Source organism: Nannospalax galili, unplaced genomic scaffold (assembly GCF_000622305.1).
Source record: "Nannospalax galili isolate Female #2095 unplaced genomic scaffold, S.galili_v1.0 scaffold32, whole genome shotgun sequence".
NCBI lineage: Eukaryota > Metazoa > Chordata > Mammalia > Rodentia > Spalacidae > Nannospalax > Nannospalax galili.
The window spans coordinates 795,965-821,728 of NW_008335297.1; the positions used below are offsets into that span (position 1 = coordinate 795,965).

General features: G+C 44.0%; 2 protein-coding genes across 6 annotated transcripts in view; one reads left to right on the forward strand and one right to left on the reverse strand.

The window, feature by feature from the left end:
* The window catches only part of Mpv17l (MPV17 mitochondrial inner membrane protein like), a 30,451-nt gene extending 24,811 nt beyond the window's left edge, over window positions 1–5,640 (reverse strand). The window contains exons 1-2 of one of the 3 annotated variants that reach the window (XM_029561994.1): window positions 5,215–5,640; window positions 4,917–5,012 (exon numbers count right to left, since the gene is read on the reverse strand). In XM_029561994.1, the coding sequence (XP_029417854.1) occupies window positions 4,917–4,941 (25 nt within the window). In that variant the 5' untranslated portion in view covers window positions 4,942–5,012; window positions 5,215–5,640. Of the gene's footprint in view, window positions 1–4,916; window positions 5,029–5,214 lie in introns of all 3 variants that reach the window. The other 2 variants (XM_029561993.1, XM_029561992.1) reach the window with 2 other exon arrangements.
* A 15-nt stretch (window positions 5,641–5,655) lies between these two features.
* The window catches only part of Pdxdc1 (pyridoxal dependent decarboxylase domain containing 1), a 73,847-nt gene continuing 53,738 nt past the window's right edge, over window positions 5,656–25,764 (forward strand). Inside the window, exon 1 of one of the 3 annotated variants that reach the window (XM_029561990.1) lies at window positions 5,656–5,927. In XM_029561990.1, the coding sequence (XP_029417850.1) occupies window positions 5,907–5,927 (21 nt within the window). In that variant the 5' untranslated portion in view covers window positions 5,656–5,906. The remainder of the gene's footprint in view (window positions 5,928–25,764) is intronic. The other 2 variants (XM_008829887.3, XM_017797347.2) reach the window with 2 other exon arrangements.

Genomic DNA, 25,764 nt, shown 5'->3' on the forward strand with positions numbered 1-25,764 from the left:
GAGAGAGAGAGAAAGGGGGTGGATTTGGGGTTACCCAATAGTGATTCGACTCTTCATTTGTTTTGTCTGACAGAGTGCTATGCAGCCCAGTTCACTGTATCAAGGATATCCTTGAGTTCCAATCCTCCTGCTTCCATCTCCCTAGTGCTGGGATTAGATAACAGGCATGTACTACTTTGTTTAGCTTTTTAGACCCACGATGGCCTTACACTCATAGCAATCCTCCTGCTCCAGACTACCAATTGCTAGGATTACAGACATGAGACAGAATGCCTGGCTGATAATTCATTTCTTTTAGACACGTTTCAAACAATAAAATGTGGGCCTTTTTGTTTTTGTTTTTTTCCTTTAAAAACTGTTAGTGGACACCATGACCCTAATGAAGCTAATATAAATGTGAGAAGTCTCAGGGCTGCCACCTCCAGGTGCTACTAGGGATTGCAGATGTCTCTGAAACCACTCAGTGTGATTTAAAATTTTTTTTTAATTATTTTTACTTTATGTGTATGAGCGCATTGTTTGCATGTAGGTCGTGCAATGCTCATGGAGGTCAGAAGAGCAGAAGAGGACATCAGATCCTCTGGAACTGGAGTTAAGGACAGTTGTCAGCAGCCACGTGGGCTCTGGGATTCAAACCCGGGTCCTCTGCAAAAGCAGCCAGTGCGCTTAACCGCTGAGCCATCACTCCAACTCCTCTAGTGTGATTTTTAAAATGTTAAAATCTATTTCTTTTTTTTAAATTATTGATTTGTAGGGGCACACACATGCAATAGCATGTTTATGAGGGAGTCAGAGGACAACTTTTGGGAGTTGTTCTTGCCTTCCATCTTGTTGAGGCAGAGTCTCTCTTACTGTTATGGTGTACTCCAGACTAGCTGGCCTACAGGCTTCTGTGAGATTCTCGTCTCTGCTTCCCATCTCGCCATAGGAGTGCTGGGATTACAGATGGAAGCCACTGTATACAGCTCTTTATGGGTTCCAGGACCAAACTCAAGCCACTGGATCGTGGGGCAAGTACTTTTAACTGCTGAGCCACCTAAGTTGTCCTGCTGTTTCTTCTTCCTCTTTTGTTTTTGCTTTATTTTAAACAGGATCTCATGTAGTCTAGATTGGCCTTGAACTTGCTATGTAGTTGCTGAGGCTAGCCTTGAATTCCTACTCCTTCTACCACCTGATTGTCAGTATTACAGATGTGCACCACAATGCTTAGGTGTGTCTGTTTCTTCCTTTTTTGTTCTTTTAGATAGGGTCTCCCTGTGGCCCCACCTGGCCTGGCACTCTCTATGTAGACCAGGCTGGCCTTGAACTCACTGAGATCTGCCTGCCTCTGCCTCTCTGTCTCCTGAGCACTGGGATTAAAGGTGTGCACTAACACACCCCGCCTGTTCCTTTCTTTTTTAAAAGCTTGAGTGTTTTGCTTGCATGTAAGTGAATGACATACATGCAGTGCCCACAGAAGCCAGAAGAGGGTATCAGATCCCCTGAAGCTGGAGTTATGGACAGTTGTGAGTTGCCATGTGTGTGCTGGGAAGTGAACCCAGGTTCTCTGCAAGAGCATCAAGTACTCTTGCTTTCCAACCCTGACTCTTAATTTAGAAACTTTTGACTCTCTACCGGGAAATTTACTGTCATTTACACTTTCACTTCTATCAACTTCAACTCAAAATTTTGTTAATTTTATATCTTCTAGGGGCTCCTTTTTGTCTAAATATTACATCTAAAGTTCTGTGTAGCTGAGCATGCTAAGGCAGGAACAGTGACATGAGTTCAAGGTCAGCCTGGGCTACATAGGTACATAAATCTTGTCTCAAAAATAAACCTCTAACAAAATAATGAAGCTCTGTCATGATTAAGCCCCTTTTACAAGTACCTACTTATCCCTGGAATGAAGCTGAGGCTATTAATGATTCTACGTTTATCCATCTTGTTCCTCCTTCATACTTTTTGGTGGTGTATCTTTTGGGGGGTGAGGGGTTGGATTTTTTGAAACAGGGTCTCCTTGTAGCCCCACATGGCCTGGAGTGCTGAGAGTAAAGATGTGCACCACCATATCTGGGTAAAGAATCACTAAATTTTTTTAAAATTACATTTGTGTGTTCATGTGCACAAATGTTTGTGTCATGGTGGAGTATGTGTAGAAGTCAGAGGATAACTTTTGAGGAGTCAGTTCTTGCCTTCTACCATGTGGGTCCTGGGGATTAAACTCAAGTTGTCAGGCTTGGCACTGGGCACATTTACCCACTGAACCATCTCACTGTTCTTAGTGTATAATTTTTGCATTGCTATGGTGCATAATAAATCTTCCATGTGGATCAGCTGGTTTATTTTAAACATTAAAGACTAAAATATTCATCTACAATATGGTTGTTAATTATTCATGTCACAGCAAAAGTCACATAGTTGAGGGACTGGTGAGATGGCTCAGCAGTTAAGAGCACTGGCTACTCTTGCAGAGGACCGGTGTTCTGTTCCCAGCACCCACATGGCAGCTAACAACTGTCTGTAACTCCAGTTCCAGGTGATTTGATGCTCTCTTCTGACCTCTGCAGGCACTGCTCACATTGGTGCACTTACATAAATGCAGGCACAACCCATACACATAAAATAAAAATAATTAAAAAAAACAGTTGAGGGGCTGGAGAGATGGCTCAGCTGTTCAGATCATTGACTGCTCTTGCAGAAGACCCAGGTTCTAGTCCCAGCATCCACATGGTGGCTAACAACCATCTGTAACTTCAGATCCAGGGGATCCAACACCCTCTTCTGACTTCTGAAGGTAATGTATGACACAGGTGCACTTACACACATGCAGGCAATACACTCATACACATAAAATTAAAATTAAGGTGGGATGTGATGGTGCATGCCTTTAATCCCAGCACTTGGGAGATAGAGGCAGGCAGATCTCTGTGAGTTCAAGGCCAGCCTGGTCTACATAGCGAGTTCCAGGCCAGCTGGGGCTATAGGGAGACCCTGTCTCAAAAAGACCAATAAATAAATAAATAAATAAAATTAAAATAATAAATATTTTTGAAAATCATTCAGTTGAATTCAAAGGGAAAAATAAACACATACCCCTTTTTCCTTGGTTTCCTTTTAGTTTACTATTCAAAAAAAGTCTCAGGTGGTGCATGCCTATAATCCCAGAATTTGAGAGAAGCAGGATTACTTCAAGTACAAGGTTAGTTTGGTCTATCTACAAAGCGAATAACAGGTCAGCCATGGCTATATAATAAAACCCCAGTTCAGTAATAACAACAACAACAATAATAATGTAAAGCAACAACAACATTGTAAAAAGCCCAACATACATAAAAGCCATGTCAGTAGAAGTTGAATTTATTTTGTAGAATAATCCAGATACTCAGGGGTAGCTTTAAAACTTGCGAGTTTTAGGGCTAGAGAGATGGCTCAGCGGTTAAGAGCACTGACTGGTCTTCCAGAAGACCAGAGTTCAATTCCCAGCACCCACATGGCGCCTATTAACTGTCCTTAACTCCAGCTCCAGGGGAATCCGAAGCCGCCTTCTGATCTCCATGGCATTGCACAACACGGGTGTACTCACATACATGTGGGCAATACACTCATACACATAAAATAAAAATAATAAAATATTTTTTTAAAAAACGAGTTTTTTGGTGGGTGTGGTGGCACACACCTTTAATCACAGCACTTGGAAGGCAGAGGCAGGCGGATCTCTTATGAGTTCAAGGCCAGCCTGGTCTACAAAGTGAGTTCTAGGCCAGCTGGGGCTACAGAGAGACCATCTCAAAAAGACCAAAAAACAAAAAAAAACAAAAAAAACCATGAGTTTTCTTTTAATTTTTTTTTATTACATTTTACTTATTTTGGGAGTTGGTTCTATCCTTCTACCATGTGACTCCTGGGTATCAAACTTAGGTCATCACACTTGCAGGAAGCACCTTTACCTGACAAGCCACCCTCCTGGCCCCTCAAGTGTTTTTGGTTTAGGCACTGGAGAGAAGAGGACCTAGGTTCAGGCCTCAGCATCTACATGGTGACTAAGCATCTGTAACTCTAGTAGCAGGGAATCTGATGCCCTCTTATGACTTCCACAGGCACTGCACATCCTTGGTGCACCTACATACATGCAGGCAAAACAATCATATACACATAAAATAAAAATAATTAATCTTTAAAAAGTTAAAAAAAAATTTTAAATTTATTTTTGTGTATGAGTGCTTAGCCTGCTGCATGTTAAGTATACTACATGTATGCAATACTCTTGGAGATCAGAAGAGGGCAATGGATCCCCTGGAACTGGAATTATAGGCAGTTGCTTGCCACCATATGGGTGCCAGAAACCTAACCCAGGTCCTCTGCAAGGGCAGCCAGTGCTCTTAACGGTTGAGACACCTCTCCAGCCCCTGTTTTGTTTTTTGAGACAGGGTTTCATTATGTAGCCATGGCTGGTATGGAATACCTTGAACTGACCTTGAACTCATGGGTGATCCTCCTGCCTCTGCCTAAAAATCACAACTTTTTAATAACATTGAGTTGTTCAGAGGTGTTATGTACCAGAGCACATATTGATGGTTATCTGGAAACATAGGTGATTAAAAAAAAAAAAAAAGTAAGAAAATGCTAACTGCAGAATCTAGGCAGTGGACGCTTGTTTGTCCACTGCAATTCTTCTGACTTTTCTGAACGGTCGAAAACTTTCCTAACACGCTGGGAACGCGGCTTGCACCCCTGAAAGCAGAGGCATACTCAACTTTTAGTTTCTGGAAGGTATAATTTCATCAATTGTTTGCAGAGTTCTTTGGGGAATCACAAGTTTTCACAGCTCACTCACGCAGTGCCCCAGACTTCCTTGGTTAGAAAATATTTTTATTTACACAACCCAGCAGGCTTTTACCAATATGTAAAGTCGATGGCTCGAACTATGCAATTACCACGCTGACGGTGCGTCCCAGTCATTTACTCGGCCTTCAGGAAGCGGCGCTTAGGACACAGGAGAGGTCAGGGCAGGTTCTGCGGGCCTCGGCAGCCTAGTAACCGGAAATGCTTGACAGAAGACAGATTTCAGCGACCCCTCATCAGAACATTACAAACGCACTACTACCATCTATCCTAGCAGGAGGAGGCAGTGAGTCACTAGGGGGCTGGGGTCTGAATCCTAACACTGTGAAACCGGGATCCTGATGCTCCACTTAAAGGGCTGCTGAGCGCCAAACAAAACGACAGACCTACCATTATCATGATTATTAACCACCTGACAAGTCATCATTGTGACACGGAGGACGCTGAGCCAGTTGTCTCAACCGTTTCCGTTTGGAGTTCTGAGGGGAGATCTGATAGAAATTCCTCAGCTCTAGAAGTCTCTTGAGAAGAGCAGTCGCTAAAGTCCCAGAAACTCAATCCCGCAGCCTTCCAGTGCGCCGTGTCAATCTTGCACACGCCGGCTCTTCGAGGTAAATGGACTGTTCCATTACTAAGGGGTGCTGACGATGACGGACTTAGAAACCTGGCTCTACAAATGCAGCTGATTCTCAAGTATTCCACCCGGTTAATAGCTCTTGTAGATATTGTAGTTTTATCTCTATGGTTGCGACAAGCTTATGATAAACCTGTGTTTGGACGGTTCGATAATCCAGGTTCCCCTCCGCAATGAGCGCGTTAGGACTGGCCGGCGTGACGCCCGGGTACGGAAGCCTAGAAGGCCCGGCCATCCTGCCCCGGCTCCGCCCTGCCCCGCCTTCCGCTCACCGCTGGTTCCCCGCCCGGCGGCATCGCGGGGCAGCTCCTCCTCTTTTCCGCCCCGCCTGCCGCGGGCTGTGGGGAACGTCAGCGTTGCCAGCGTGGAAACCGCTGCGGGCCGCGGGAGGCGGAAGTAGCGCCCGGGACCGCGGACCCATCACCGGACGCCGCCGGCCGTCCCAGCCATGGACACGTCTCTGGAGAAGGTCGGTCCGCGGGGAACCCGGGGCGGCGCTGCGGACTCGGGTCTCCGCCTCCAGGGCGACTGTTTCCTGCGAGCTGCCATTGTGACCCGGGGAAGGAAGGGGTCTGGGGACTAACGGGCTTCTCCTGAGGAGGGCAGGCGGCCAGGGCGTCCGGCCAGGGCCTGGTCACGTCATGGGGCTGGGTGTCTGAGGGAGGCTGGGCCGGGTTCTGTCGGAACCGACCTTGGCTTTGCAGAGGTTCGGCTTGGGGCCGGGCTTGAGCCCTGGCTGGCCCTCTGGGGTGACAGGAGCTATGTGTGAGGGCCCCAGCCCCTCCTGGAAGAAGCCCCTGTGGTCCCGGAGCCAACTGCAAAGCTTCAGATTTTCAGTGATTTCCAAGTTAGGAAAAATTGTGAACTTCCGCGTGCGTAGGAATCACCTGGAACCCTGGAAAAATCAGATTTTCAGCCTTGGGGCCGAGCCTCGGGTGGGCGGGGACTCAGAGCTGGGTCTTTGAGAAGGTGCCCCACGTGATTCCGATGCCGCAGCCTGTGAACTCCGGGCCAGAACCTCTAGGACCCAGAAAAGGGTGGGTGTTCTAGAAATCGTGAATTAGGCTTGGGGATCTCAGCTGTCTTACAACTTTTTGGGTCCCTCTTTCTGATAACCACGAGAGGCCCTCGAGGCAACCTGAGGCCATTGCCTAATTTTGGCCTCTCCTTGGAGCAATAGCAGCTTGGTGTACCTGGCTGACCTGCTCTGGTGTGCGGAATGGGTTCTAATTGTTTCCACCTTGGGGCTGGTGAATGAGAACAAGTGCTTGGGGTTTCTTCATGGATGCCTGCTTTCATTACGTGACATTCTGTTCTCAGAGTCCTTTCTGTCCCTTCTTCAAATTCTGCTTATCCAGTGTGATATAAACCTTGTTTTTCCTACATGTGGAATTCTCATTCTCTCTCTCTCTCTCTCTCTCTCTCTCTCTCGCTCGCTCGCTCGCTCGCTCGCTCGCTCGCTCGCTCGTCTTGCGAAGTAGCCTGGGGGGCCTGGAACTCGCTGTATAGTCCAGAATGACCTCAAATTTCAGCGATTCTCCTTGCTTCTGCCTCCCAAGTTTGCTGGGATTTTCTTTTTTCAGAGAAGCAGCTGTTGTAGTTTTGTTGACTTGTCACTGGAGAGCTTGTAGAAGTTGAACCACGTGTCTTCATGTACACAGAGTGGCATATCCTGCTTCTTAGCTATTTAGCATAAATTGGGTAGAATTACCGATCAGGAAAAAGAAAAAAAAAGTTTTTTCTTGAGGCTTCTGATTAGGGTAGTGTCCCCTTTTGGGTATTGCAGTTTCATGAAAGATTAGTGATTCTCAACCCTGGGACAGGTTCGTTCCCCAGGGGACATTTGGCAACTTCTGGAGATGTTTAAGATCATCACAGGGAGGAGGTGCTAGTATGTAGTAGGAAGAGCCCAGGATGCTGTTGATTATTGTGGATTGCACAAAACAACCCGACTCATCAGAGAATTATTTTGTTCAAAATATCAGTAGTGCTGAAGCTGAGAAATTGGTTGAGGTCCTATGTGTAACACCAGTAGGTGAATATAAAATGATGCTAAAAATGTCCTTTCTGTGTTGTTCCCAATTTCTGAAGAAGGTGGAGTGAACTTTATGTCATTTGGGCTAGAAACTTAAAAGAACTGAGATGGTTTTCCCTCTGAGAATAGTTCTTCATAGGCAAATCTGCAAAATGAAAGTGGGTAGGGATCTTGCTATAAATGTTATTTTTCTGATACTGTTTAGTTTTCTAAGTGTTAATTGATGATAAAAGGTCTTGAACTGTGCTGAAGAGATGGCTCAGCGGTTAAGAACATTGGTTGTTCTTGCAGAAGACCTGGGTTCGAATCCCAGCAGCCACATGGCAGCTAACAGCTATCTGTAACTCCAGTCCTACGGGATTCAACAGCCTCTTCTGACCTCCATGGGCGTTGCATGACACGGGTCCACTCGCCTACATGCAGGCAATACACACATACACATAAAAAATAAAAATAATAAATTTTTTTTAAAAAAAGGTCTTGAACTTTCTACATGAGGATATGAAGAAGTACTGAAACTAGCATGTTTAAGAATGAAACATTCACAAAAATTGCGTTGAACTTTTAGGAGTTCAGAATATGTGCACTGGAAAATCTTGTTTGTAGACGAGTATGAAAATTATAAATGTAACATTTATTTTTCAGTAGCTGGGGCTTTTTAGTTTTTATATTCTATGAAGTAATAGAGAACCTGAACTATAGTAAATAATCTCTGTTAATAGTAAGTGGGCAGAAAAGAAAGGGCATTGCTGTAAGATGAATTTGGATGATTTTGTGCACTGAAAAATAGTTTGAGTGGAAGTAAAACATTGAATTGTGTCCATTATTTCTGTTTCTCTGAGAACTAGATAATTCTGGATTAGATTACATTGCTAATATAAATTTGAGAACACTTTGAGTAGTACTGAATGATCCTGCTTAAACTGATCCTTGCATAATTTATAGAGCCACAGAAACCACAACGTTATTTGATACTCATCCTCTGAAGTTTCAGTATATCTTTCTCTGGGATGTACTATGTGATCACTCAGTAGAATCACTCCATACATTTCCTTTGGTCAAAATATAGCTCTGTACCCTCGCTTTTTCTTTAGGTAATATGTATACATGCAGCTTTGCCATGATGGCCATTTTTCTTGAATTGTTTTTTCTTCCATAATGATATCTGTTCTTTTTTATCTAAAATGAATGATGATTCCACATCAGGTAGGCTAATTGAGGGGACAAGGAATTCAGACTAAGAGAGTGAAAAGAGGGACTGGAGACCTCCACCCCCAGCACTGTATGTTCAACACATAAGAAACAAAGTCCTGGATAATAGTTTTAAATACTTTATTATTTTTATTTCAGTGTATGAGTGTATTGCCTTCTTGTGTGTAAGTGCAACTGTGTAATATCCTGCAATACCCACAGAGGTCAGAAGAGAGCATCAGATCCCCTGGAACTGAAGTTCTTAGCCACCATGTGGGTGCTGGGGACCAAACCCAGATCCTCTGTAAGAGCAGTCAGTGTTCTTAACTATGGAATGAGCCATCTCTCCAGCCCCCTGGATAATAGTTTTCAATGCTACATTAATATTCAAGTAAAAACTCTCACAGGAAGTAATTCTTTGGTGGTGATGGATCTTTCATTTATTCATCACATACACTTTCAGTAAAAACTTGATGCTTTAAACCTTTTCCTATTGAATGAAAAATCTCACTCTTCCTGGTTATTATGTTTAGACAAGGTGTGCTGCAATTTGTTTTATGTTTGCTTTAACTCCATCCTTGAGTAAACTTAGAGCGGAGTTTCTCAAGTTCCTCGCTGCTGACATTTGTACTAGCTGTTTCTTCCTTGTGGGAGACAGTACAACATGTTTAGCAGCATCCCTGACCTCCATCCACTACATGCTAGCAGTCACTCCCTCCAGCTGTGACAACTAAAAATGACTGCAGATGGAGGCAGTTACCCCCTGGGGATGGGAGGAATTGCCTTGGTTAGAAATCATTAACTGAGAGAATCCAGAGGTGCAGTGCTCAATTGGGGAGCCACTAGTGACACTTATCTATTTAATTCTAGATGAACTGAAATTAAATAAAATGGGTAATTTGTTTCCTTACTCATCCTAGCTATATTCCCAGTGCTCAGCTGTCACATATGGCTTGTGACTGCCATATAAGGCGGCATAGGTCTAGACCATTTTCATCACCAGTGCAGGAGAGCTGGGTGGTTTAAGTAACTTGCTATTTCTTAACTCTGAAAGAGGCAGCTTCAAACCTGCTTTCAACTTAAGCACTTACAATTCAGCCCACTGTTAACTTTTTAAAAATGTATTAATTTTTAAAAAATTTTTAGTTTTTTTTGTTTTTGTTTTTTGAGACAGGGTCTTTCTGTAGCCCCAGCTGGCTTGGAACTTGCTATGTAGACCAGGCTGGCCTTGATCTCACAGATCTGCCTGCCTCTGCCTCCTGACTACTGGGATTAAAGGTGTGCACCACCATTCCTGGCCTTGTTTTTCTTTTTGCAGATCAGGGTCTTGTATCCCAAGCTGCCTCACTATGTAGCCAAGGATGATCTTGAACTCAAGATCTTCCTGCCTCCACCTCATGAGTGCTGGGATTACAGGCATGTGCCATCATATTCAACTATATTTGGTAAGGAGGATTGAACCCAGGGTCCTGTAGGTACTATGTAAGTACTCTGAGCTATGTCACCAACCCCTACTTTTTGTTCTTGACCTAACCTCAAACTAAAAATTTCCCCCTTTGGTTCTGATTTCAAAACATCTTTTATCACCTTGCTGTTAGAAGTTTGTAGGTAGGTGTAGAAGTAGCATGAGTAAAACAGTCTTGATCATTACTGATAAGGATAGCCAAACCATCTATCCCTGATGTTAAAAATCATGAGAGGGCTGGAGAACTGGCTCAGCAACCAAGAGTACTGGCTGTTCTTACAGAGGATCTAGGTTCAGTTCCCATCACCTGCATGGCAGCTAACAACCATCCTTAACGCCTGTTCCAGGGGCTCCAATGCCCTCTTCTGACCTCCTTGGGGATTGCATGACACGGGAGCACTTACATACCATGCAAGTGAAACACTCATACATGTAAAATAAAAATTTAAAAATGTTAAAAACATAAGAATCCCTCTGAGGCAGCTTTAAACCACTAGTTTCTAGCTGGGTTTGGTGGTGTACACCTTTAATCCCAGCAGGAGGCAGAGGCAGGCAAATGTCTGTGAATTCAAGGCCAGCCTGGTCTACATAGTGAGTTCCAGGCCAGCTGGGGCTACAGAGAGATCCTGTTTCAAAAAGACCAAAAAAAAAACAAAAAAAAAAAAACAAAAGAAAAAAGATTTATGTTTCATTTTCTTACTTAGTGCAACAAAAGATGAAGCCCTGTCTTTACTACCTCACTCGAGGTCAAACTGGCCTTGAATTCCTGATCCTCCTGCTTCTATCTCCCAAGTGCTGGGATTGTTACGTGCTACCCCACCTGATGCTCATATTATTTTAAAGATAAGGCTGCCAACATTAATCCTTTATTATTCCCATGCAATTTAGGAACAATCATATTGACGGTGTAATAAATACCTCTTTTCTTCTTTTTGGTGCTGAGGATTGAACCTCAGGATCCTTTCTCATGGTAGACAGGTGCTCTGCCACTGTACTATGTCTCCAGCACAAAAGTAGTAGATATCTTCATCTTTCTGATTTGATCACATACAGACTAGTCCTAGTAATACCTTAAAGAAGCTTATCTCAAAGAAAGAGTTTTATGTATAGTAATGATAATATGCTTCTGTTTATGGAGTTTTTTTGTTTGTTTGTTTTTTTCTGGTGGTACCAGGGCTTGAACTCAGTGCCTTGTGCATGCTGGGCAAGTGCTCTGTCATTCACAGCCTAGGAATTTTATTTCTGTGCCAGAAAAGTGTGTGATAAACAGGAAAGATTTTAGAAATAGCCTACCTACTGTATGATATCTTTTTCTGTGTATACTTATTTGGAAACGATTGTTTGTGAAAAAACGTCAGAGTGGACTAGTTGCAGTGGTTTCTAGGAATGGGTTTTGTTTGAAATTTAGACTTAGATCTCTTGGTCTCCGTGTAGCTCAGATGGTGATTTGGATGTCTTTCCTCGTCCCTCCACATACTGTTGTCTGACTAATGTCTGATACCTGATGTTATTAGTATTGTCGCCTTCTTATCTTTACAGATTTTTCATCACTCTGCTGTTTTGCTCTTTTCATTTTGCATCTTCTGTGCCTCTCCAGGGATTAGCATGGTTAAATACTAGTAGTTCTACCTTATACAAGTGCATATCCCTTTTGAACTTGAAGATTATGGTGATTTATGAATGAATAATTGTAGGGTATCTTCACGTCCTCACAGATATACTCAAGCATGGAAAAAAAATTTTTTAAGTGGCTGAGTGTGTGTGGAGGTCAGAGGACAACTTGTAGCATTCTGCGGATCAGACTCAGGTCATCAGGCATGGAGACAAGCAAAAACTGGCCCTGAACTCCTGATACTCCTGCCTCAACCTCCAAAGTCCTTGGATTACAGATGTGCCCTACCACACACCCATCTTTTTTGTTCTATTTTATGTAAGCATACATGGGGCTGGAGAAGTGGCTCAGCAGTTAAGAGCATGTGCTGCTCTTCAGAGGACCAGAGTTCAGTTCCCACCATCCATAGCAAGTAGCTCACTAGCACCTGTAACTCCAGTTTCAGGAATGACCTCCATGGGCTCCTGCGTAAACATGGACCACATACAGGCAAGCAGACACATGCACACACATAACACATAGAGAAAAATAAAAATTTTAAAATTAGGTAGGCATACACAGTACTGGGTTTCATTATGGCATTTTCATATCTGTTTGTCATTATAGTTTGTTCTAATTTGTTCCCCTTCCCCACTTTGTGTCCTCCCCTGTGCTCCCTACCATCACTTGCTGGTTCCCTTCCTCCCTCCAAATAGTCTCTTCTGCTTTCATGTCACATGTAGGTTTCAGATAGTTAATCAGATCATTTTACTTAGATTTGCTTATTTTTAAATTATATGTGATGTGTCTGTATGCTTGTGCTACTCTGCATATGGAGATTAGAGGACAATTTTGTGAAGTTGGTTCTCTTTCTACTTTTACATGGATTGTGGAGTTGGAACTCAGGCTGTCAGGCTTATATCATCAGATACAAGCACCTTACCCACTTAGACATTTTCCAGGCCCTTCACTAGGATTTAAATGAGGGAAGGTGAAGGTAGTACCTAGTGGTAGTACTGGTGGCATCTGAAGTGCAGGTGTGTAGCTTTCTAGTTTACGTAGTCTTTCATTTCAGTTATACCTCATAAACAGCTGCCACCACATAAATTTCCCTGGCCTTTGCTAGAAGGAATAAGGTTTAAGATCTGAAGTAAACATTTAGTTATGGGTAGAGTGACTATATCCTGGTTTGCCCAGGACCATCCCAGTCTACGCTTTTTGTCCTGGTTTAATTATTAATAGTATACCTTTTTACTCGTAAAGTACCCCCATCTTTGGACAGTTTGTGGTCATCTAGTTGCAACTATGTAGGATGGAAATTTTCCTAGGAAGAGTCTTTTTTTTTTCCCCCCCCGAGTGGAAACGTGAATTTAAAAAATAGTCTTTGTCAGGTGTGGTAGCACACACCTTTAAGCCCAAGGCAGAGACTGGCAAATCTCTGTGAGATCAAGGCCAGCCTGGTCTACATTATGAGTTCCAGGGCAGCAGGGGTTACATCATACCCTGTCTAAAAAAGACCCCCCCCAAAAAAAGAGATAGCCTTTAAAAGGAAACTTTAGTTACAGAGCTTTCTCAGAGTATGAGTTGCTTCATTGATTTATGTTGAAAAGCTGTATTGCCCATGGTTAAGAGCACTGGTTCTAGGGTAATATAGATTGTTTTAAATGTTAATTAGGAAGTAATGTGTGTAAAGGGGTTAATTAACATAATTACCTGATGATTGTAAGCGACTCAGTAATTATTAAGGATCATCTTACTAAGTACCTATTCTCTGTGCGTGGTACTAAAGCAGACTAATATTATGATTATGATCTTCCTAAGAACAGGGTATGAATACTATTTTCCCCTGAATATTATAAAACAATCCCCTTCTATATACTAAATATAGACCTCTCTGCAAAATTTCTGTTTTCTTTTTTTTAAAACAAAACCTAATTTATCCCAGGATAGCCTCCAACTCTCTTTGTAGCTAAGGATGACTTTGAACTTCTGATCCTTCTGCCTCTACCTTCCCAGGACTTAGATCACAGACATGTGCCACCATGCCCAGTTTATGCAGTGCTAGGAATCAAACCCAAGACCCTAAATTGATAACAATTCAATTCTCCTGCTTCAGCCTCCTGAATATTGGGATTACAGGCATGACCCAATTAATTATTTTTACTGTTTTTTCAGTCAGGGTTACATTAGCAACTCAGGCTGTTCTCAAACACCATATATAAATGAGGCTGGTCTTGAACTCTTGATTTTCTCCTGCCTCCACCTCACCACCACTGTCTTCAGTTTAATACTTCATTTAGGTTTGTGTATGGTTCTTACCTTGCTTTTGTGTAATCTGGATCTCACAGCTACAGCTACCTTGTCTGACACTATGACAGATACTGAGCATGTGAAATACGAAAGTAATGGCTGTTCTTGGTAGAAACTTCTATTGGCTTGGTTTGTAGTTTTAAGGACTCAATATAAATCAGGCATGTTAGTGCATGACTGTGATCCCAGCCCTTGGTAGAAAGATCAGAAGTTACAAGGTTAGGAGGTGGGAAGATAGCTTAGTCAGTAAGTGCCTGTCGTGCAAGCATTAGGATCTGAGTTAAGATTTCCAGCATCTGTGAAAAAGCAAGCCATTAAATTAAAAAAAAAAAATTTTTTTTAAAGGGGGCTGAAGAGATGGCTCAGTGGTTAAGAGGACTGTCTGATTTTCCAGATGACCTGGATTCAGTTCCCAGCACCCACATGGTAGCTAACAACCGTCCAGTTCCAGAAGCTCCAATACATTCCTCTGGCCTCTTTGGACTTTGCATGACACAGGTGCACTTACATACATACAGGCAAAACACTTACACACATGAAATCTTTTAAAAAGCCAGACATGCTGGGTGTGGTGGTGCACGCCTTTAATCCCAGCACTTGGGAGGCAGAGGCAGGCAGATTTCTGTAAGTTCAAGGCCAGCCTGGTCTACATAGTGAGTTCCAGGACAGCTGGGGCTACAGGGAGACCCTGTCTCAAAAGGGACCAAAAAACAACAACAAAAAAAGCCAGACATGATTTCTAATGGGCAGGGGGTAGCTACATGAAAGCCCTTTTCTTCTCTGTAGAGGAATGTTGCCCTGAGGCCTAGGTAGAGCATTCATTCCTCCTTCCATGTTCAGGGGACAGGAAATCAGTGTGAGGATGGTGGGCCAGCAATGGATTATTGCCTGCCAGATCTTCAAACTGTGTGGGTGCGTGCATACGCATGTGCGTGACACAGTCTTGCTCTGGACCTTGGAGGTTAAAAAAAATCTTTAAAAAAAAAAAAGCCAGACATGGCCAGGCATGTCTCTAACCCTGGGGGAGAGGGACAGAGACATTCCCAGAGCTTACTGGCCAGCCATTCTAGCCACTCAGTGATCTCTTGGTTCAGTGAGAGACCCTGACCCAAAAGATATGGTGGAGGGTGAAAAATGAAGACACTTGATGTTGATTTGTAGCCTCTGTCACACATAGACGCACATCGTATGTGCTTGTGTGTGTGCACACGCACAGCATCGCGCACTCATGGTCATCTTCAGCTATATAGTACCATCTTCAGCCTGAGCACCATGATACTGTGCCTCAATAAAATAAAAAATAAAAATAGACAAACTTTTTTTAGGGTGCTCCTTGGCCTAGACCCTAGTATCCTATAACTGGGTAACACTTTATAGTTTGAATTACCTAATTAGTGTAACAGGTATGTGAAGATCGTCAATGTTTGCTTCATACAATATTAATGTCTAGTACACTGAAATATAACTACAGATGCTGCTTTCCTATCCTCTGCTCACCTCCAAAAGAGAGCATTAAGGAGGATTATTAAAATATATGCCAGTCGACTTAGTAAGCAAGAAACTCAGATGGGGACTGATGTATTTCCTCCTGCCTTTCACAGTGTGAGCACCTTATCATTACATGTGAATCTAGTATCTACAAATTCATATTGTGACTTCTAAACTATGTCAACTATTTTGTCTTTCTGGTGTTTGTTTTTTTTTTGTTGTTGGCCTCAACATTAGTAATGTAGTCAAGGAAGACCTGTTGAACTCTTGATCTTCCTGTTGCTTTGGCCTCCCAAGTGCTGGGGTTACAGGTATGTACACCATGCCTACCTTATATTGTCTATTTTTTGTTTTTTATTACATTTACTTATTCTGGGAGGGGGGACACACATGCCACAGCATGTGAATGGAGGTCAGAGGAGTTGATTTGCTCCTTCCACTATCTGAGTCCCAGGGATTGAACTCGGGTTGTCAGTCTTGGCAGCAAGTGCCTTTATCCACTGAGCTAGAGAATGCTAATGGCTTAGCAGTTAAGAATGCTTGTTGGTCTTGGAGAGAACCAAAGTTTTGTACCTAGCACCTATATCGGGCAACTTACAAGTGTCTGTAACTCCGGCTCCAGGGGATCTGACACCCTCCTCTGGCTTTCACAGGCAGGCACCTACACATGCATGTACACATAGATAATACACATACACTTAAATAAAAATAAAATCTTTAAAAAGGGCTGGAGAGATGGCTCAGAGGTTAAGAACACTGGTTGTTCTTGCAGAAGACCCGGGTTTGAATCCCAGCACCCACATGGCAGCTAACAACGATTGGTGACTCCAGTTCCCAGGGAGCTGATGGCCTCTTCTGTCCACTGCGGGCATTGCACAACATGGGTGCACTTACCTACATGCAAGCAATACACTCATACACATAAAATATAAATAATAAAATATTTTTTTTTTAAATTTTGAATTGTAAGTGAAAGGCACAAGGGTATTCCAACCAGGCAAGTCATAGAATCACAAAGCATGCAGATGTGGACAATCAAACTAAATTACTTATGTTTTCATTGAGTGTATGGTAGAAAACACAGATTCACAGAGATGAAGGTAATAAGGAACATAAGCAGGAGACTTAGGAGTTAAGTTCTCTGAACTACTATTATCTATTCTATTTCCTACTCACAATTAGAGCATGAAGACCCTTTTAGATTGCTTTCTGATCCATTTCATGAGCATATTTAAGTTGTGGGTTTTACTGAAAAAACCTATTTGAAAATAATTTTATTTATAAATGAAAGCAGATGTGGCTATGTGATTACTTTGTAAGAAAAAGGAGTTAAGAAACCCAGGATCCTACTACATGCTTTTTTTTCCCCCCAATTCAATTTTTTTTATAACTGAAAAAAGACAATTCTCATTTTATAAGAAAAGCTGACAAGCAACAGGAAGTAGAAAGGAAGGCCATCACTCATCCTAGTCCCATCTTAAAATAACCATCTTCTGGCTCCCTGGAAAGCATAAACAATACCTATCCCTCCTTATAGGGCACCAACCACCAAAGTGCTATTCCACCAAAGTCCACCTTGGGAAACCGTAGAGCTAATATTGGGCTTCCTTGCAGAGCATGAGTGAGGGTTGCTTACAGGAGCGAAGGTCCAAAACAGCCACACTGGAAAGTCTTCACTTCAGCATTGATGATGGCTTCCTCATGGCCTAGGAGATGGAGCCCCCAGCTCAGCTAATCTTCCACAGTCTGTATGCCTCAGCACCTCTACACAGTGAGTTTGAGGCCAGCCTGGGCTACATGAGACCCTGTGCAGCTACAGCCACTGTCTTCTAGAACTTGCTGGACACATGTTTTCACAGGCACAAACATTACAGGTTCCCATGTAATATTTTGTCCTTTACAAGATCTTGTTGATCAGAGGCAGAAAGGAATGTCCTCAGCCACGAACTCCCTCATGATCCCCAAATGTCTTCCCTGCCTGCCTTGGAGTTCTTCTGGTGATGACAAGGATTTAATGATGAGTCCTGGGTCTCCTTGGGAGATGCTGGCAGGCACAGCTGGCATGGAAACTGTGGCAGTTTAGGGCAAACAGACGGCTCCAGGTAGAATAATCACTTGCTCACAGCTGGAACTCGAGACTAGCCTCTCCAGGAAGACTTCAGGTGGAATCTTTCAGAGGGCCGACAGCACCACATGGACAGGATTGGGCGGGGGGTGCTCTCAGGCAGTCCCAGAGGGAGGCCAGAACTCGGTACTCTCTCCACATGCTTTTATTAGGTCTTCAACACATCAACAAATCACATCACCTCTCCAAGACATAATTTCCTCACCTCTAAAATGTTAGACCATAATGAGAAATTTTCATGTTATACTTTTTTCTTTTTAATTATATTTTTATGAATCAAACTTTATTCAGAACCTCATATATTAACTGTGCCTCATGGGGGTTAAAGAGCTGGAAGCCCCAATTTATCTAGCTTTTGCTCCCCCAAAGTTCTTCTTGAGAGTTTGGTTAGTTTTAAGTGTGTGTGAATATGCAGTGCTTGTGTAAGTGTGTGTATGAGAAAGGGAGGGGGGGTGTTTGTGTGTGTGAGCACAGGTACATGTGAGATCAGAGGACAGCTTGAGTGTTGGTCCTCACCTTCCACCTTATTTGAGACACTTAGTTTTTTAGTTATTCACTGCTGACATAAGCCAGACTAGCTGACCCGCAAATTTTTGGGTATTCTGGTTCCACTTCTCATCTTGGTATAGGAGCACTAGGATTACAGACACACTAGCATGTCAGCTTTATTTGGGTTCTGGGAATAACTCAGGTCCTCATGCTTGATACGCAAGTGCTTTACCTACTGAGCCATCACCCCAGCCTGGTTAGTGATTTTTCTGAGACAGGATCTCACTTTATATAACACAGGCTGTCCTCCCGAACTTGAGGGGATCCTCCTGCTTCAGCTTCCTAAGTGCTGGGATTACAGGTATGCACCACCATTCCTAACCTCCTCCTTATTTTGTTTGAAGTCTTAAAAGAACCCACTAGATTCCTATGATCTTACCTAGAATTTAGCTTTTTTTTAAACTCTGATACTGGTGAACTGAGACTTTCTTGGCAGATTTGAGGAGCTAATGTAAGCTTGCTGTAGAAGATGTGAGTAGGTACAGTAAGTAGGCAATTTCAAAAGAAATGCAGGTTCTTCAAGGAGTGCACTGCTAGAAAAGAGTTTCTATAAATATGAAACAACTTGTAATGCATAGCAATTCAAGGCAGCAAGACTATTTTCCCTAAAAGTTACTACAGAGATTAAAAAGAAAGTGTATTGTGTCTATATGTGTCCATATATGTGTGGAGATCAGAGGACAACTAAGGGGAGTCAGTTCTCTCCTTGTACCCTGTAGGTTCCTGGACTGAACTAAGGTTCTCAGACTCAGTGAAAAGTGCCCTTACCTGGCCCATGTATGTGTTTTAATTCTACAAGAATTAAAAATTTTGTTTTGTTTTCTTTTGGGATGGAAGAGAAATGTGCATGTGGTACTACAATCCAAGAGAAACAGAAAGAAACAAACAGAAAAGCCCCCTCTGGCCACTGCCTATCTTACCAGTTCCATGCTCTGGAAGCCACCACTGTGACCAATTTTTTCCAAGTAGATGCTCTGTTGACCAAAGCATCTGTAGGCTTGTGGGCACGTTAGTTTCCTGTGGCTGCTGGAACAAATTGCAAACTAAATGGTGTAATGCACTGAAATGAAGCTGTGCATAGTGGCACAGCCCTATTTCCCAGTTACTTGAGGGGCTAACACAGATGGATTGAAAGTTTTGAAGCCAGCCTGGGCAACATAGATGCTACCTCAAAAAAAGGTTGGGGAGAGAAAGGAAGGGAGGGAACAGGGAGGAAGGGAACAAAAGAAAAAGGGAGAGAGGAAGAAGGGAAGAGAAGGTAGGGAGTTATGGGTTAAACAGAGATTGATTTTAAATCCCCCATTTTGTGAGAGGAAAAAGATTGATTGATTTTGATTCCCCATTCTGGGGGCCAGAAGTCTGAAATTCCTATCCGTGGCCTACATAAGTTGCCTGGGATTGTTGTGCCCAGTTCACGAGACCCCAAAGACCACCAAGAAGCCGACCAATGCAAACACACAAGGGTTCTTTTATTATTGCAAGCTCAAGCTTGGGCCCACCCTGTCACTGACTCAGCAGATCTCAGATGTGAGACCCCTTGCTTTGGGAGACAGGTTTTTATAGGTTTATTTCAGCAAGTTCAGCAAGTAGGGGAGTAGGGGTTCTCCAGCCTGGCAAACATCTGATTGGTTGCAGGCCAGTGCCAAACCATAAACTGCCGGCTTCAGGAAATCTGAAAAGACATCTGGACTTTTAGTACTTTCCTGTCCCTGGTTAATTGACCATTGGCGAGGGAGTTGTTCTCTATCCGTTCCAATTATTGTGGTTTTTCTTGGAACAGGGCTCAGGGCTGGGTCAGTCCCATGGAGGTTTTATCCAAGATGGAGTCACTCAGGTCTTTCATTCCCCCCTCTGACTAGTACCTTGGGGGCCCAATCATGAGCGCTCCCTTATCTCATGTTCTTCATCACCAGACTCTGGAGGGACTGATAGTGGGTTTGCATTACCATTAGCTGTATAGCTTCGCATTACCATTATCTGTGTAGGTCCCAGCCGCACTTTTATAAAAGCTACCAACTTATTTAAAATGCAAGGTCCAAAAGTCAAGAGTATAATCAGAATGAGGAGGGGTCCGAGTAAGGTTGAAATCAAAGTGGTCAACCAAGGGAAGCTATTGAACCAAGATTCAAACCATCCTTGTTTAGCCCTATATTTGTTCTCTCTTCAAGCCAGACTTTCTCTAACCTTGGCCAGGGATTCTTTGACGACCCCAGAGTGATCTACATAAAAACAACACCCTTCCTTAAGGGCAGCACAAAGGCCTTCCTGCTGCAAGAACAACAGGTCTAGGCCTCTCCTATTCTGCAGAACCATTTCTGCCAAGGAGGTTAGGGATTCTTGTAGATGAGAAATAGACTTTTCTAAGTTCTGGATGTCCGCCGTCTGTTGCGGCTCTAAGGCTATGGTAGTTTTGGCTTTATAAGGTCAAAGCTGAAATTCCTGTACCTGCTCCTGCCAGTCCCAATCCCAGAAGAACGGATAGGGTAATGGCAATAACAACTTCTCTTTCCTGGCGATTAAGGTGAAGGGGTCCTTGCCCGGTCAGGGCTCTATTTATATCCTGGTCTGAGTGATAAATAATTCTAGGGATCAGTTGTACTAGAACACAAAAATCTGATGATTAGGAACTTTAGAATGGACACATTGGGGTTAATCCTAAAGTACATGCCCACCATCCTTGATCTGGTGGTATCAAGTACAAGTTATTGGCTAGCACTGGCAGAGTCTGGTTGCATAGGGCAGTGTATTCATGAGGGGGCTTGCCTGTACATAGCCCTCATCCTGAAACATCTTGTAGCGTAAGCCTGATTCTTTCCTGCTGAGCCCATCTGCAACTGCCTGGGTCCAGCGCTAGGGTGGTGTTTCCTATTAATGCAATCCCCTCATAGTATGGGGGCCTTGATGAATAACATAACCAGCATGATGAAGTGAGGTCTGGCCTGGTATCATTGAGTACCTGGTAAGTCTGGGCCATTAGTGACCAAAGCAGGTCGGTGTCACCTATAAGGAGACCATGGCTGTCAGAATAACCATTATTTGAGGGGGCCGCTGTGGTTGACAAGATTGATTCTGGGGTGACCTTTAAAACAGCACCTGGCCCCAAGGGGACCGAACAGGTCTGGTACTGAGGAACTTTTACTCTTAATTGAATAGAGAATAAAGTTCCTGGATCTGGTTCGGTCCAGCCCACATAGAGTCTTATTCCCCAAATTTTTCCTGCTTCCCAGCCAGTGGCTCTCTTTCCTTCTTCAGTAAAACTAATATTGAGCCTACCATTTTTATGAGGATTAGTCGGCATTGGTTGCTCCCACATTACCTTAATAAGATCTCCTCCCTGGGGGTCCACCATATATGTCCCGTTGTTTCACAGCCCCATTGAGTGCAATAAGTAGTGCTATCCTCTCCACACCTGTTTCTCTGGGACTTGTATTTTGGAGTTCCAGGCCCTGGGCAAACATAGAACTGGCCTGGTTTTCTGTATGGGCCTGGAGAGTTAGTTAGAGCGTGAGGATGTGTGCCTCCCTTAGGATTGAAATCAAAGAAGGCATCTAAACAGGAGTGCAGAGTTGGGAACCAAGTAGCTGGAGGCGCTACTTGGGAGATCTGAAACAAAATATTACCCCCTATCACATCTTGGAGGGCCCAAGTCAGATTCATAGGTTGATTCAGGCTTCCCAGAACAGAAGCAGCTATCATGGGGAACAGAGTATATACAGTCACCAGTTTGAAAATCGGGTGAGCTTTAGCTTGAGTGGATTGTTGTGGTCCTTTGAAACTCTCCATCCTGAAGCTGGGGATGCACAGTCCTCTACGGCAAATGGGTCAGCTGGCTGTATGTGTGTGATGGATCCCCGATGCTACACCATCCACTTTGAGGGCTGTGGGGGTGGTCAGTAGGATGACATAGGGCCCCGTCCACCATGGCTCTAAGGATCCCTGCCGATGCCTGTTAACACAGACCCAGTCACTGGGTCATTATCGATGAGGTTCTGGAGGGTGTCCTGTCTCATAAAGAGCACGTAGTTTAGACCATACATGTTTATGGGACCATTGGACCTCCCTGAGGTCGTCCAACAGGTCCCGATCTTCAAATTCAGTAATCTTCTCTGCCTGGAGGTTAAGTATAATGGGAGAGGGCATTCCAAACATGATCCCAAAGGGGGTTAATCCCATCTGGAAAGGGGAGTTACGCACTCGATAGAGTGCGAACAGAAGGAGAGTTCTATTCGTTCTCTCTACCTGTCCTGAACTCTGGGGTCTATAGGCACAATGTAGTTTCCAATCAATCCCCAGAACTATGGCCAGACTCTGACTTACCTTGGACACAAAAGCCAGTCCATTATCTGACCCTATCATCTGTGGAAAGCCATACCTGGGGAGGTTGTCTTCCAACAGTTTGCCACCATTTGAACCATTTCATGTTTGGTAGGGAAGGCTTCAGTCCATCCTGAAAAAGTATCTGCAAAGACTAGCAAATAACGGTATCCGTACCTGCCAGGCTTTACCTCAGTGAAATCCGTTTCCCAATAGGCTCCAGGTTTTCTCCCTCGAAGCCTGTTTTCTGGGTTTATAATATTTGGCACCGCATTAGTGAGTTGGCAAGCTTACAGCCATTGACAATGTCTTTAATCTTTAAATTAGCGACCTTGATTTTTACTTCGGCATGTCGAATTAAGTCCTGCGTCCTCTTGATGCCCATGTGGGAAGAATGGTCTATTTTTGCCAACATTTTTTTTTTTTTAATTTTTCTGAGAGGATCAGCTTTCCTTCTGCTGACCTCCACCATCCTTCCAGGCATTGGGTCCTCGGCAGTCCCTTTATCCATTTCAGGTCCTCCCCAGTGTATTTGGGCTTTTCGGGGAGGTTTGGGTCACCTGGGTCAATTAGTGTGGTGACCAAGATTGAGTCAGTTTGGAAGGCAGCTTGTTTAGCTGCCTGATCCACTCGATTGTTTCCTTGGGAAATCAGATTGTCCCCTTTTTGACCTGGGCAGTGGATAATTGTCAATGTCTTTTGCAGCCAGAGAGCCTTTAGCAATGTTAGGATTTCTTCTTTATTTTTGACAGTCTTTCCTTCTGCCATTAATAAGCCCCGTTCCCAATATATTGCCCCATGAATATGTGCAGTGGCAAAGGCATATTGGCTGTCCATATACACATTAAGCTTTTAAGCTTTTTGTCCTTTCCCAATACCAGTGCCTCAGTTAGGGCAATAAGTTCAGCCTTTTGGGCTGAAGTGCCAGTGGGCAGAGGCTCTGCCCAAATGATGCCAGTTAGTGATACTACAGCCGCCCCTGCATACCTCTTGCCATCCTGGACAAAGCTGCTCCCATCAGTGAACCAGGTTACTTCAGCATCAGATAATGGGGTATCTCTCAAATCTGATCAGGTACTGTGGACATGGGCCAGGATTCCGGCACAGTCATGCAGGGGGGCATCCAAATATGGGTCCAGCAAGAGCGTAGCTGGATTCAGGGCAACTGGTACCTGGAAGGTGAGTCTAGCAGGATTAAGAAGTAATGCCTGATAATGAGTTATACGGGCGTTACTTAGCCATCTGTCCGGGGGCTGCTTTAAAACTCCTTCAATTGCACATGGTGTGGTGATGGTCAAGTTCTGGCCTGAAGTCAGTTTGTCAGCATCTTTTACCTGTAGTGCTACGGCAGCAATAATGTAGAGACATGGGAGCCAGCCTGCAGCAACTGGGTCCAGTTTTTTAGACAAATAGGCTACAGGACAGCGCCATGGACCAATCAGTCACGTCAAAACTCCCTTGGTCACACCCTTGTTTTCATCCACAAACAAGTGAAATGGTTTAGTCACATCAGGTAGCCCTAGGGCAGGGGCAGACAGTAGGGCCAGTTTTAATGCCTCAAATGATTTTTGGTGAGCTTCTGTCCAGGAAAATTCTCCTGGCCTTTCCTTAGTGGCCTCATATAGGGGCTTAGCAATCTCAGCAAAGCCTGTTATCCATAACCTGCAGAACCCAGGGGACCCTAGGAACTCTCGTACTTGGCATGGGCTCCTTGGGGTAGGGATCCTGAAGACAGTTTCTTTTCGGGCATCAGAGAGCCAACACTTACCTTCTTTGAGTATATAGCCCAAGTATTGGACTTGTTGTTTGCGTAGTTGGGCCTTTTTAGCAGAGGCCTGATAGCCCAGGCTTCCCAATGTCAGCAGCACGTGTTCTGTGCCGTCAGTACAAACCTCTTGGCTGTCTGCCACCACAAGTAAGTCATCCACATACTGCAAGAGACTGAGGTGGGGATGCTGAGCCCAGATCCTCATGTAATGCCTCATCAAAAATGGTCGGTGAGTTTTGAACCCTTGGGGAAGCCTAGTCCACGTTAATTGCCCATTAAGTCCTTTTTCCGGGTCATACCATTCAAAGGCAAAATAGTCTTGACTCTTCGGGGCTAAGGTGCCAGGGACTTGAACCCGCGACCACTGGTGAGGTGAGGATCGGGGATGAGTAAGCACACCGTTCACCAGCCCACACCGCCCCATTACCCGGGGACACTCAGACACAGTGGGGAGCCTAGTCAAGCAGGGACTCATTTATTGCAAGTGTTCCAAAGCTTATAAAGGCACCTGGAACTCCCCCCCACCCCGAGGGTGTATCTTAAGGATGGTCACATGCTGATCATGCACTCTTCAGCAGTGCAGAAGTATTCTTCAGACTTTCAAAGTAAGTAAGGCTGCACCCCAGTAACTTCCTCTGGGACTTCTGCAAGGCAGGGCCTTTAGGTCCCCACATCTCCCCCTTTTATTTTTATTTTAAGGCTGGACTGACTTTATTCCATGGATTACCCACCTCATAGGCAGCTCCCTGAGGCGAGATGGCTATCTCCTTCCTCTAATCTTATGCATTTTTGCCTGTCTTAGGTTGTGTCACCTCTGACCAAGCCTTGCCCATCATTGGATCATGCACCTAGCCATGTGCATGTCCTGTCTTAGGAGTGCTTGTCATGGTACATCTTACCCATCCTTCACTAAAAAAGCATCATGATTAAGGGCAGCAGTGTGGGTAATGCCAGCCTGTGACAGTCTTAGTCTCTGCCTAACTTGGTTAACCAAGCGTGGGCAACCAGAGGGGTATATTCCTGGGTGAGTCTGTAATCATGAGGAGGTGGGCCATGGCAGTTCCAAGGGTCCTCTGTGGCTGAATTATCTGGTAAAGAAACTTAAAGATAAGTATTATCAAGAGAAACAAAGCAAGTCATGGCATAGGACATGTTGAAATACTTCTGAGACCATGTACCTTTTAGCCAATCAGCCAGTTGTCAAAGAGGCTGACTGGCAATGAAGCCAAGGAACTGAGTCCTTTACCTCAGATGGATACAAATAAAGAGAGGAGTTTTTTTCTCATTAACTATTGTCCAATGACCGTCATGCTAGTCAGTCGGATCCTGGCCTACTGACTTAAGGTTTTTCACAGGCACCCATATGGGTTTTGAATCTCCTGTAGGGTAGACACACCCAAAGCTTCAACCCATGGTTAGCAATGGATCTGGTCCTTTCCATTGCCTGGTGATGGGATCTTTCCATCTTAT